The sequence below is a fragment of the Archocentrus centrarchus genome, chromosome 17 (genome assembly GCF_007364275.1).
Source record: "Archocentrus centrarchus isolate MPI-CPG fArcCen1 chromosome 17, fArcCen1, whole genome shotgun sequence".
Lineage (NCBI taxonomy): Eukaryota > Metazoa > Chordata > Actinopteri > Cichliformes > Cichlidae > Archocentrus > Archocentrus centrarchus.
Window position 1 is genome coordinate 6,134,586 of NC_044362.1, and position 14,372 is coordinate 6,148,957.

The window sequence follows — 14,372 nt, forward strand, 5'->3', positions numbered from 1 at the left end:
TCTTTGGGACAGGGACTATGATGGACTTTTTAAAGCAGGTGGGAATCACACACAGTTTCAGTGAGAGGTTGAATATCAGTGTAAACACAGGTGCCAGCTGGTCAGCGCAGGTCTTAAGGACACGTCCACTAATACCGTCTGGTCCAGCCGCTTTCCTGGTGTTTACACGTCTAAACGCCCTCCTCACGTCGCGCTCCGTCACAGTGAGTGTCTCCGCCCCTCCGGCCGGGAGCGCAGCGGGCTGTCGGCTTCCCGACTCAAAGCGCGCAAAGAAGATGTTGAGTTCATCAGCCAGAGAAGCGTCGGCACTCACCGGGTGTGTGTGTGGTGCTTTGTAGTCCGTGATGGTGCGTAGTCCCTGCCACAGTCCCCTGGAGTCAGACTGTTGTAGTTGCTGTTCCAGTCTGCGGCCGTAGCGATGTTTAGCCTCTTTCACCGCTCTGCGGACGTTGTATGATGCAACCTTGTAGTCCTCCATGTTCCCAGCGGCGAGGCCGGAGTTGTAGGCAACGGTGCGGGACCTCAGGGCGTCGCGGACAGATTTATCCACCCACGGCTTCTGGTTGGGAAAAGTCCTGATGGTCCTCCTAAGTGAAGTGTCTTCAACAACTTTCCCAATAAATCCCACAACAGTTTCCGTAAACTCCTCGATGTCTCCGCCCGCGCTGCTGCGAAACATGTCCCAGTCGGTTGAATCCAACGCACCCTGCAGAGCGGCCTCTGTTTGATCAGACCACCGTGTCACTTCTCTCACAGCAGGGGGTTCCTGCCTGAGCCGTTGTTTGTATTTCAGCATGAGAAGGACAGAGGTGTGGTCAGACTTCCCAAAAGGCGGAAGAGGCTTTGCTTTGTAGCCATCTTTGAATGCAGAGTAGCAGTGGTCTAGGGTCCTCTCTCCTCTGGTGGGGCAGTCGATGTGTTGAATAAACTCCGGTATTACCTTTTTCAAGTTTGCACTGTTAAAGTCCCCGGCTACGATGAGAGCCGCATCACGCTGGTTAGCCTGATAGGTGGAAATAGCCTCATGTAGCTCGGATAGCGCAGTGTTTGTGTCCGCCTGAGGTGGAATATAGACGGCGCTGAAGATGACCGAAGTGAACTCGCGGGGCAGGTAGTGGGGGCGGCATTTCAGGGTTAGGAGCTCCAGGTTAGGTGAACATGATTGTTTCAGAAGGACAACATTCCTACTGTCACACCAGTTGTTATTAATCATTAGGCACACACCTCCTCCTCTTGATTTTCCAGACTCACTCGTTCTGTCCGTGCGATGAACACTGAAGAACTCCGACGGCTGTACGGCGTGGTCCGGTATGAGGGGGGTCAGCCATGTCTCCGTGAGACAGATGATGTTGCAGTCCCTTATGTCCCTCTGAAACTGTATCCTGGCCCTGAGTTCGTCCAGCTTGTTATCCAGTGACTGGACATTAGCCAACAGGATGCTCGGCAGTGGCGTTTGGTGCGCTCTGCGCCTCAGCCTCTCTCTTACGCCGGCTCTTTTCCCTCGGGGCCTTGTCCGTGACCTGGGTTCTTTGTTTGAGCTGGCCCACTGGAAACGCAGTATTTCCTGAGGCCAAGTCGGGTCGGGAGAAAAAGGTGTCAGAATACAGCCAGAGTGCTGTATTCTGATATTAAAAAGAGTCTGTCTGTCATACGTGATATGACACAGAGCAGGCGGAATTATAAAGTCCAAAATTAGAGCTAAACCTAATATATACAAACAAAGCGTAGGAGCAGGTACGACGGCTGCTGACCTCACCGGCGCCATCTTGAAGAGTAATACTTAATGAAAACCTTCATCCATTAAAACATTGTACGGGGACTTATGCATGATGACGATAGTAAACTGGCCTTAGCTATGTAAGCTCGCCTGTATCTCATCCATTGTTGTGTTGTGTTTTGAGTCCCATACAAATTACGTCAAGACACCCTGCCCGCGTTGCTATATCAACTCCACCGACACTGAGGTGGTACTCAATTGCGGCGAGTCAAGTCGGCCCGCACTGAGTAGGTGCTAATAGAAATGCGGCAAAAGAGACAGACAACCATTTACACCTATGGGCAATTTAAAATCACCAATTAACCTAACTCCACTAACTGCATGTCTTTGGACCTGGAGAAAACCCACTCAGACAAAGGGAGACCATGCAAATCCAACATAGAAAGGCCTCGGCTAAGGTGGAGTCAAACCCCGACATTCTAGCTATAAGACACCACACCAGCATGCTGTCCCACAGTGTTAAGCTAATCTGAAGCTAATTTGATGCTTGCTATAGCTTCATATTTAGTGTGTGGATGTCAGAGTGGCAAGAAAGACAATTGTTTTAAAATTTTAGCTGTTCATACTATTGAATACATTTACTGTTTGCCAAACCTCAAGCCTCAGGGCAGCCACTCACTTTGTGCAGAAACATCAAAACATTGTAACACACAGGCCATTTACCAAGTTTTACACACAGATGAATTATCTTCTTGTTAAACAGCAGTTCGGGAACCATTTGGACACAAGTCATAAGTACACTGGCTTGCCCTAAGGGAGGTTAGCTGGGTCATTTCTTTGTGTGTGTGTGTTTGTATCCACAGCTTGCGTGCGTATAACTAGATAACTACAGGGACCTTGTCGAGGCCTGAGGAAATTCACCTGTGATGTGAAATTGGCTATAAAGAGTCGCTACTTGTTTCTATGTCTGCTCATCAGCTTAATACTCTTTGAATTGACCTTGAAACACAGCCAGGCTTCAACAGAAAAAAAAAAGGTACCTGAAAGACAATGTGGTGTTTGGCTGCCATCGTGACTCACATTCATATGCACACAGCTGGAGATGATGACTGAGCTATTTTGATGCATCAAAGTGGTTTATTCGTGTGTAAGGGGGAACCAGCATGACCTCAAATCTTTTAATTAGCAGTGCAAAACTATATTTTGGAAGGAAACTTTGTGGATGACAGTAATTTTTCTCTTTCGCTGTGCACTTCTCTTTGGAGAAACGTTCACAGTTGAGACGACCAAACTGGCAGCACGGCATCAACAACATTTTAGGACACGGTTGATTTGCTTTGATTTCAAAGCACCCAAGCTAACGCCCATGGGATTAATTGAGATTAATTTTCAGCCTTGAAACTAATTAGTTAACAGACTGTGACTGAGAGACAAATTGCCATTGAGACCCCAATTGGATTTGCCTACCTGATCTGGGAAAAAGCTGCATGATCAGATGGAACCAGGAAATCTCTTATGTACATCAGCCTTTAATGTAACACCACACCATTATAAAACACCTGCCTTCGGAGAGGGACCAGGCTGTGCCTTTTTTCCTAATCTCTTTGTATCTTTTTACAAGATATTATTCGATGTTTTCTGTTACTCACTGATATTTAAATGTAAATGATTCCCTGGGTGATTTACACACTGCAGCTATTTATAGTAATGGACTTTCTAAAACAGGTTTTTTGATCATCTTCTCAGCCACGCTGTTATCTATCTCTAAGTGTTACTGCAGGTTAAAACAGTCATTCAGTAATTGCCGATGATCCTTTACTAAGTCTCAGCTTGTAAGACAACACTGTGGCTGCTGCAGTTATTCAGCACTACATTTAGTCTAAGTTAGAATGATTGGAAGAGCATCCCAAACACAGTGTTAGTTTCTATTCTGGGTCAGTCTTGCACAGACTGCTTGGTCCTACATTTCCCATAATTCATCACTTTCATTTACTTTACCCATTCCCACGCTTCCCATTCACTCTCTACATAACCAGTGCAATGCATTCTGGTAGTGTCATGTTTCAAGAGATACGCCATCAAGCGCCCCTCTCCTCACTAGAATTTGGCTGGACTTATTTTATAACACAAAATAAATGAAACACCATGTTTGGTTCATTCTGAGAACCATCTATCTACAATTTGCCTTTATAGCCTTAAATCTGTAGACATTTATTAAACCCTGAACCTTCTGCCTCCATATTCCCCTCCTCCTTACCTTGTCCTCTAATGTTAGGCTTGGTGTACACCCTGTCTTCATAGATGGGGTCAATGTGGTGTTCAGGAGACTGCAGGGGTCGCAGTTCGGAGCCCAGGTGACTGTGCTGGCTACTGTAGGAACCTCTGGACCCTGGAGAATGTAAAGCGGTCAATGTGAAACATGGTGACAAATGGATGGATGTACAGATATATAAAAATATTCTCCTGGGATATCACTGAATGACAAATTAGACTATGAATGAAAACAAATGGTAAAGTGCATTAATAGATATGCTTTCAAGTACAGGACTGCTTTTGCTGTACTTATAGTCATAAATAAAAAATAGCCATTTACCCATTATCTTAAAAGCTAAACAATACACAATAATAAATTTGGGGTTCTGTATGTTGGGTAAATTACTGGTGTGCGCCTTAATCTAACTTCATGAAAGATAGATTTCCTTCTTTCTTTTGAAAAACCCCAAATGAAGAAAAACTTCATCACTTTTTTTTGGATCTCATTCATGAATGTTCAGAAACAACAACTGCAATCTAATACATTTTAGATCAAACCTTAAAGCCAATTTAATTAGTCGTTTGGTTACATTTGTTTTCTTTTATATATATTCTTGTGCTCAAGCTGATGAATTCTCATCACACATAAATGGAAAGTGGGTTTAATGTATAAACCCAGACATCAAATGGTAAAAAAAGGAAATTCCAGTAAAACAGAAACTGAAGTTGGATTGAATGGTACTGGGACAAAAAAAAAGGCCACAAATGACAGAACTGTTGAACATGCCTGTTAGATTTGTTCTGCCAAAAGGGAAGCTAAGAAAACCATAGCAATCTACACGCCTAGGTAAAATGACCAAACACGAGTACAAGACATGATGGTACTTCACAGAAACACACATAGAAAAGTAGTCATAAAGTTGTCTTGACCTCTACCTGCCAGGCTACCAGGCCTTTGCAGGGTTGCGTTGGCGTATAGCTCGTGGGAAATCTTGTAGGTATCTGCTCCAATGTGATGCAGCATGCGCTTGGTGGGCGACAAGGTGGCGTAGCTCCCCACTGCAGAGCTGAGCTGGTGTATGGGTGACGAGGAGTGGTTTCCCCCCGGGGAGGCTGCCATGGGGAGCGGTGAGGAGGAACCGGCACCTGATGCTACCATGTTGATGGGCGATGAGGTGCTGAGAGAGGAGGACATGGAAACTGTGTGACTTTTTGTGTGAATATATTCTGTTTGGTCTAGAATGAAATTTCCATTCATAACCATAATAGACACTAAAGGAAACATGCACTAGACTCCATCAGGAGACAAAAATGAACAGTATAACATAGAGATGCATTTATTATGGTATAGCAGACATGGTCATGCATATCTGAAGTTCTAATCTGATACAGAACTTTATTTACCCTCTTTGTATCTACTCTTCAGATAAGATAACACAGTATGTCTCAGCAGTCTACAAGCAGCCAGGCCGTCTCTTTTGATGGCCCCAAACAGAAGCCTTTATGCTTGCTCAACTTTTTTCAGGCCTCCCCTGTAATAGCAAAACCTCCCCAAATACAGTGCCTAACAAAAATTCATTCATTTCCTTAATTGTTTCTCCAGTTCAGGGCAGCAGGGAGGCTTTCGCCTATCCTACTGTAGGTGTCATTAGGTGTGCGGTGTGGTACACAACAGAAGGGTCGCCGGTCCATCCCATGGCTAACACAGACAGACAGACAACCATTCACACCAGTTTGTAATCTATGGAGCGCGTCTTTGAAACTGGAGTGCCAACGGCTCCAATGCGGCTCACTGGGTGACTTTGCAAGCGTCAATTATTCAAATTTTCCAATAAAAGGCACTGCTGTACCTGGTGTGGTGATGCCAGCATTAGCCTACTAGCAGTTGAAAGTTATGAAATGCTACAAGAATTTCTAGAACCACAGAAACTGTTTGATTCATAAAAACATAAAATAAGTTTATTGTTTAATTCTAGAAACTAATTAGAGTGCACAAGAAGACTTTGCTTCCCACTGTGATGTGATAGCAGACTCGAGCTATTCTATTGTATGTGTTATATTGCTAATCCTTGGTCATTGATACATAATATGCCATACTAATAAGAGATTTGCTCTCTATATAGTTGTTGTATATACATTTCCCCCAAATGTAGTCATATTTTTTGGAAAGCTTTTCTACTTGAATTTAAAATAAAGTTCTGTGGGTTTGAACAACATTTGGCTGCACAGCATGAGCCTGTAAAGACTGGCCCACCAACAGTCTGCTACTTCATTAGGGGAGGTTTTTTTTTCTGTTTACAAATTGTTGTTCAGGGTTTCAGTAAAGATTTACTGATCATGAATGGAGGTCTAAACCCTTCAATCGATCTGTTGAACTTTAAAGACAGGAAGATGTAGTACCTTAAATTATTTCATGTAGGGAGAAGCAATTCAAAGTAAACCTATTTCTGTATAAATTGTGGCATTCTGAGACATAGAAAGTGTGTTATAAAACTTTTTCTTTTTGTTAACATGATTTATACAGATAGATGTGAAACAGAGCAGAGGTCAGAATGTGTGTGCGTGTTTTAAACCAGAAATATGAAGTAGTTGTTTAGTCAATGTCATATTGATGAATGATGATTAGAGCTCTTGCATATCACTGGCAGCCCTAGCTATGGTTTTCTGGAACCTTTGCACAATGCACCAGACTCATTGCCAAAATGAAATAATTCTCCATCTCCTCACATTCTTCTGTTACTCACCTTCTTGCACTCCCCAGTGAAAAGAGGTGAGTGACTGTTGCATTAAATTTGGTCTCCCATAGTGTATGTCCTGTCCTGGCTCCCTGTGCTCTGCCCTTTTCTCTTTCCCCCTCACATTCAGCAGGTGGCTGCTCTTTCCTGAGCCTCTTTCTGCTGGAGGTTTCTTCCTGTTAAAATGGAGTTTTGCCTTCCCACTGTCGCAAAGTGCTCATTCTGATCATTGTGGTCTTCTCCTCAAAACTGCAGGGTCTTTCCCTTACAGTATAAAGCAAAACTATTGGTGTGATTTGGCACTACATAAATAAACTGTAAACTTACTCCAGCACGTACGTGGCTGCTAGTTCAGCCCCTTCCCCTTTGCAGCAGCAGGCAGCCTAGAACTTGATTCTCCAATGCAGACAACCCATGCAAATCAGAGCACAGGCGCCTGCAGACATGCAAATTCATATATTCTAAATGTCCTTCGCATTAAGGCAGAACCATAGAACAGAGAGAGCTCCTGCTGCTTGCTTGGCTCGGTCAAACACCTTTCATGACACGGCATCAATAAAGCCTACCAGGAGCGCACACAATATTCCTTAAACTGTCATCTGTGTGTCACATTCCCATTATAAGCCATATAAGGGGAAGACTCTTTCAACCTCCATCTCCCACTGTGATCATATATTTACAATTAGGTAAATTAACAGCAGTGAGCATGTTTATACCTCTTTGTACCTCTGTTGTTGCTTTTGTCAGTTGTGTGAATATTTGGTTACTGTGCCAGCATGCTGCTAATGTTCATCTTGGTGCCGCTACCATAGCCTCTGATGATGTACAGTGCAATGAAAAAGTATTTGCCCCCTTTGTGATTTCTTAGTTTTTGGCATATTTGTCACACTTCTAGATCATCAAAAAATGTTGATATTAGACACAGACCTACACATCCGATAATACAAAAGCAGGCTAAAGATCTCAAAAAACAACACATCATGCCATGCATCTGAAGAAGCAGCTAAGAAAACAAAGTCAGTGACAACTATCAGTCTAGAAAGGGTTACTAAGCCATTTCCAAGGCTTTGGGACTCTGGCAAACCACAGTGAGAGCCATTATCCACAAATGGAGAAAACCTGGAACAGTGGTGAACCTTCCCAGGAGTGGCTGACCTACCAAAATTACTCCAAGAGCTGATTGATGACTCATCCAGGAGGTCACAGAAGAACCAAGAACAACATGTAAAGAACTGCGGGCCTCAGTTAAGGTCAGAGTTTATGATTCAACAGTAAGAAAGAGAGATTGGGCAAAAATGGCCTCTATGGGAGAGTTTCAAGGAGAAAATTGTTGCAGAGCAAAAAAGAACATAAAGGCTCGGCTCACATTTGCCAAAAAACAAAACATCTTGATGATCCCAGACTTTGGGGAAAATATTCTGTGGACTGACAAGACAAAGGTTAAACTTTTTGGTTTGAATCCTGTTACATCTGGCATAAAACTAACACGGCATTTCATAAAAAGAACATCACACAAATAATGACCACCAGTTTTCAGGTTTAGGGGGCAATTAGTTTTTCACACAGAGCCAGGTAGGTTTGGATAGCTTTTTTCCCTTAATAAATGAATTTGTCATTTAAAAACTGAATTTTGCATATTTACTCTGGTTATTTTTGTCTAATATTAAAATCTGTTTGATGATCTGAAACATGTAAGTGTGACAAATCTGCAAAAACCTATGAAACCAGGAAAGCAGCAGAGACTTTTTCACAGCACTGTATGACGCTTGAAGATCAAACTGCAGTATATAGAGAGCCTACTGTGTTTATCCTTCAGAACCTTGGACAGATGGACAGGCTAGGCCCATTCTAGGCAATTTCTGCCTGCACTTCTCAGGTAGGTCCCCAAGATGCACCCACTGCATCCACTGGTGAAGATGTATTCTTCTGAACTTTGGGGATTGTAAAATTCTTATATAATGTGCCTCAAACATTGAGGCTGTGGTAAATCGATCAGTCAGACCAACCTGTAGGACTTGGCGAGTCGGCTGGGCGACTGTTTGGGTGAAGACACTCTCTGTAGCGTGGCGTAGCTGGGCATGTCAGCAGAGGCTGATCCCAAGCGCTGCAGCTTGGTAGGAGATCCCACCGCCTGCAGAGGGGAGCTCACACGCTGCAACACAAGATTTGTACTTCATTAATGGGGACTGTCACTCACTTTAAATATTCATCCTCTCTTCTTATTCCGATCATTATTTTCATAGAGATGAACAACTCTCCCCTGGAGCTGGAAAACCAGAGAGCAGAAACTCTAATCTGTGATAACATCCTGATGAAGAGCTGTGGGGTATCAGACCACACATGAAGCCATGACTCTAAACGTTTACAACCAAATGAACTTGAAACGTGGCCGCGAGCAAATCGGCCACCAAATGATGTTCCCTCAGAATTCTAAACAATCATTTTCGGTTTGTGTTACACAAATATGTCCAATTCCTTTCAGTTACAGAGCTCATTTAAAACACTGGTAATTTGGACGAGTGCGGTCAAGTCATGCTGAAACACAGATGCTGCCAGCTGCTGATACACATGAGGAGTGATGGTAAACCAGTTTAAACTGAAAAAAAAAGAAAGAAAAAAAAGGTCTGATTTATCAGCTATTAAAAGAGGAGTTTGACTGAAATATGGGATTTGGGGTGGCACCACCCACCCCCGCTCACCTAATTGTTCAAATCTATCATGTCTGGAAAATCACTTTGTAGTAATATTTCCTACAACGACAGCAGCTATAGTGCATGCAAAAGAAGCAGCAGACTCAGTCTGGATACCTTTGCGGTACATGCTGACACCATCCACTGAATATTTAAGACACGTTCTACTTCTGAAGTTTTCCACCACGAAACAGTGTGTTGAGCAACACGCCAGGTCAGAGGCAGGATTTGCTCAGTGGTTCCAAGATTGTACCATTTATTAACAAAATGCTTTTTCTGCTTCTCTTTTGTGGGTTTGTCAGCAGGATGTGTACTAAATGGACATAATGTGGCAGACATTTAGTGGCCTTTGCCACAACAATTACCTGAACAATACTTGCTGACTTTGTGTTGAAAATGTGTTGAAAATGCTGCAGATTTTATCTTTCGCGATCAATGGCAGCAGCTTGATTTTTACTTCAACATGACCTCAGCGCATTTGAAATGATCCACTCACTACATGAGACCCTTCAGTACTCCTTGGTTGCATTGATCTATTGCTGTGGTATAGAAGCGTGTAAAGCAGGAGTGGAGAAAACATCCGTCAGACTGAAGCAACTGAAGCGTCACAGTGATCTCTTCAGGGATATGTACCTGTGCAGGCAAAGTGGCACATGAGTAATACATGGATGGTCCAGCAGGTGCAGATCCGCCCTCTGCGGGCATGTGGAAGGCGCTGCCAAGGGCCTGCTGGGCAAATGAGTCTCTCTGGGACTGTGAGGGAGAGTCTGTGCCTGCTAAATGGGCAGCTGCACGGCTGGATGTCACCTGAAGACAGTGGAGGAGAGAAACATGAGATAGGTGAGGGGAGTAAGGGGTCAGACAGCGGGGGGAGCAAGGAAGGGGGGAGAAAGATGTGAATGAAGATGTAAGAGGACAACAGTAGGAGAAAGGAGGGTGAAGAAGAGCGAGGAGGTGAGGAGGACACGGGACAGGAGACATGAAGAAGACAGGGGGTTAGAGAAAGGGCAGTTGGAGGAAGTAAATCAGAGGAAGAAGCACCTGGTTGTAGCTGTGAACTGCTCCTCCAACTTGCCCGCTGCGGCCCGGGATTGATTCTCCAAGTGTCAGCCCTTGATTACTATGGTAACCAGCTGCTGCATAGGCATCCTGGTTGTTAAGCTGCAAAGCGCTTTGGGATAGGAGTCCTTGTCCTGATGGGAAAAAGAAAATGAGTACACTTAAGGGTGACGAGCAACGTCAAGGGTGTGGTCACTGAGCCTGTGCAGTGCACAAAAGCTTTGTTACTTTTATGTCAATTCAATAAAATGAGTTTTCTTTGAGAGGAGAAGAAAGAAGAATCGGGGTTTGTCGTTTGAAGAAAAGTGAAATGATTTGGAAGAAATGTTTTGAGCAGTGTCCAAAGCCACCTTACAACTGGACTTTATTTCTGTCAAGTTGCTTTTATGTAACTGTTTTCAGATGACTCTTACTTTCTACAACAGTCAGTCTTTGTGTAAAGACTTATTCTGCTCGTGGCCTTGAAGGCATTCTGTAACCTACTTTACATCCCACGTGTTATACAATGTATTTCTTTTTTATGGGAAAAAGACTGAACGTGAACACAACGAGCAGAACTGTGCTGTTTGTAACAGACCTTGAAATGAAGCACAGAGAATGGAAGAAGCAGACTGAAGGCTGAAATAGGAAGAAATAGATTTACTTATTGTCCTGTTTTAAGACACCCATTTGCTTTTTACCCACTATGCTATTCTGGCCTCTCTCCACTCTCTTCCAGTCATGCTCCATGACCCTTAAATCTCACTCTATTCCCAACCTCCATTTAAAACACACTCTTTTCCTGCCTCTATCAGTTCCTTTATTGCTCTCTAGTACCTGAGTGTCTCTCCCCCTCTTCCTCCATCCCATCTCTCTGTATAATTCAGCAGGGAGAGTGACACAAAAGTGTTAGAATGAGGCCAACAATAAAACTTTTACAAACTCACTCAAGGATGCACTGAAATAATCCATTTTCATTTGCTGTGAAAACATATACCTTGTTACTTCAGAAATAAATAATTAAGCATGGTTAATAAAAAGTAATTTTTTTTTCTTTTTTGAAAAGATTGATGGCACTCTTAACTGTGGGTTAAACATGAAGTTAGTGGGTGGAGTGGGTAACCATTAAGACAGCATTCAAATGTTGTTTCAATGCTCAATGGTGGGTGTGCCAGATCTATAGCAGGGTATCCTTCCTGATGCTACTGTCACAGAGATAAAAAGTGGCTCCATGGTGTAGTGTCTTACACAAGAAAGGTCCCTGCTTTGAGACTGAGAGGAGACTCAAACCCAGCCTCAGGGGCTCACAAGCTAGCATACTCCTCATGCCAGTCCCAAGCCTGGATAAATGGGAGGGTTGTGTCAGGAAAGGACTGTGGCATAAAAAAAAATGTAATTAATAATGAGGATCCATCCTCTGTGGCCGCTTGAGAAAAAAGGTAGTAGCCATAAGAAAGCAAAGCTTTGCCATAGTGCTCATTTAAGGCAAGTAAACAAGGCCTCGATTAGCAATTAGCATGAGCCAAGCTACCTACGTAACTTTCAGGTACAACAAAGTTGGACAGGTACTTCTTTACTTTCATGTCAAAGTTTTCCTTCTTTAAGACCAGCACTTTTTTCACAGTGCTGGCCAGCTTTGTCCAAAATGCCACGATATTCTTTAACGAGGTGTAGTTCTGCTTCTTGGAGTTTTTTTCTAGCTCAAACACAGCAACATTTTGGAAACTGAAATTAAACTGAAGTTAAATGAACTACCTTCACTAAGCACCACGGTGACTTGAAATTTCTTGGGATGACAAAGTGAATATACTTTGGCATGTTTATATCTACGGAGCCCTGACCTTAGCAGGGACAGAAAACCAGCGGCTCCAAGTTAAAGGTGACATAATAGCTATGGCTTTATTTAACCCTCCACTGGCTGTATGAACTAAGTGGTAAAGGAAAGGAATGGTTGCTTTCAGTCATCAGTGAGAAAAAAGCTGGTGGTTTGATTAGCTACACCCATAAGCCACAGCATTAAAACATCATCGCTTTATAATGTGTAACATTCTGCTGGGAAAACTCGGGCCTTGGTATTCATGTGGGTGTTACTAAACACTGTTGCACGCCCAGCACATCCCCCACTCCCCAGCAACAGCAGTATTGCACCGAGAACAAAGAACCCAAGCTGTACTTGGCCTTCAAACTCTCTAAATCTCAATGTGGAAAAAAAAAACCCAGATCTACAGAGACTCCATCCTACAGCCCACAGAGCTCAAATGATATATATATATATATAGCGGTAATCAGGCCTGGGTGTGGGTAGTGATATTGGACTCAGATTTCCCCCAAAATTTGGTTAATCACCGTTAATTCATGATTTACCAAATGGGGCAGTTATTTTTTTCACACAGGGCCAGGTAGGCTTGGAAATCAACTAATCATTCATTAATCAAAATCTAGATAAATTAAGTTCAATTAATGATGATTTTGATCTGAGGTCATATCATCCAGCCCTGCTTCACCTTACCTTTAAACTACTTTAGAGATGGTATTCATGTGTTAGTACGTAAGTAAATGATTGTATTTTTTTTAAATTATCCGAAAACCAAACAGTTCCTCTCAGAGCTCTAAGAGAACTAAAAGGAGATCCAGCAGATGCACTGATACACTGTTTTTCCTCATCTAGTGGAATATTATTAATGTCCCCAGCTTACTATACATCAGATGCCAGCAGCGAATTTGTGAACACAAAAGTATTAGAAAAATATTAGATAATATAAACACAGTAGTAGTCTGGAACATGCAATTGACGTCACGGTGCTATCAATAAACGTTTGAGAAATGTGACAGTTCTCCTATGATGACATATTCACAGATTAGCAGTTTCCAACTGTTTTTTTCATTTCCAAAAAAAGTGTAATTCACCAGCAGCCTGTGCAAGAGTAATAATCCATATGTTTACGTGACTGGAACAATGTTTAAACTGCAACTGAATGGATGCTATATTTGTATGGCAGTGCCACGCGTCTACATGTTTAATAGAGAGTGACTTAGCGAGTCAGAAAGGGAGGTGGGGTTAACTAGCTGACGACAACGTTAGAGCAGAGTTAAATCGGTTAACAGCAGGTTTACACTATGTTACAGCCAGAGCATAATGACATTAAATGCTTCATTGCTAATTTTACATGCAGCCTCATTAGGGTTTCTAAAGTGTTTGCAGCCTTGTGATTTGCACACGGACCATTTAATTTCCAGTGTAAACATGCAAACATGCGTAGACTGTGACACATAACGGAGGCTCACGCGGCACAGAGGTATGAAACATAATGACAAAGCTTCTAGAAAGAACCAAATGTTTTGCAGACCGTGAATGTGCCTGGATGGGCCCGAAGTTAATTGAATAATTTGGGTGGGGAGAGGGGGAGGGCGGGCGCCTCTTGTACGACAGCCAAAACTCTCCCATCTCTCTTATTAAAACGCTGTTTAATTTTTGATGCAACCTTGATTAATTCACTTTTGGTGATGATAGCAATAATGTTCCTAATAAACGGCTTTAATTACAGAAATTGTTATTTTAAATATTATGTCCCAGTGTAGTTGCAGCAGCGCGTGCATTTAACAGCAGACATGCTAGATTACGTTCACTTTTTCTGGCACGTCTCACTACACCCATATTTTTCTAAATTTTCAGCACTCAGTAGCCTCAAAGGAGTTCTTGAGCTGTCCTCTGTCAGCAGTGGCTGTCCCTTTGATCTCCAGAAATGTCACTTTTTTTTTTGCCAGCAAGTCTAAGAATCAAACCAAGAACAACACATGAGACAAAACCAAGAAACTTTGCCTGTTTGCGATTATTAAAGAAGAGAGAAATCATTGTGCCGGCAGTCAATATCCACTGCACGGGGCAGATAAAGCCAGTAGCTAACGGCGAAAGGAGTCACTCTGGATAAAAGGGTTGGA

The 14,372-nt window shown here is 42.9% G+C and overlaps 1 protein-coding gene across 5 annotated transcripts in view; it reads right to left on the bottom strand.

Annotated features, from left to right (window-relative positions):
• The window catches only part of ctnnd2b (catenin (cadherin-associated protein), delta 2b), a 194,722-nt gene that overhangs the window by 75,855 nt on the left and 104,495 nt on the right, over positions 1–14,372 (bottom strand). For 3 of the 5 annotated variants that reach the window (XM_030752042.1, XM_030752041.1, XM_030752043.1), the window contains 5 exons: positions 10,437–10,588; positions 10,029–10,202; positions 8,712–8,857; positions 4,901–5,148; positions 3,975–4,106 (listed from right to left, as the gene is read on the bottom strand). In XM_030752042.1, coding sequence (XP_030607902.1) covers positions 3,975–4,106; positions 4,901–5,148; positions 8,712–8,857; positions 10,029–10,202; positions 10,437–10,588 — 852 coding nt within the window. The remainder of the gene's footprint in view (positions 1–3,974; positions 4,107–4,900; positions 5,149–8,711; positions 8,858–10,028; positions 10,203–10,436; positions 10,589–14,372) is intronic. The other 2 variants (XM_030752045.1, XM_030752044.1) reach the window with 1 other exon arrangement.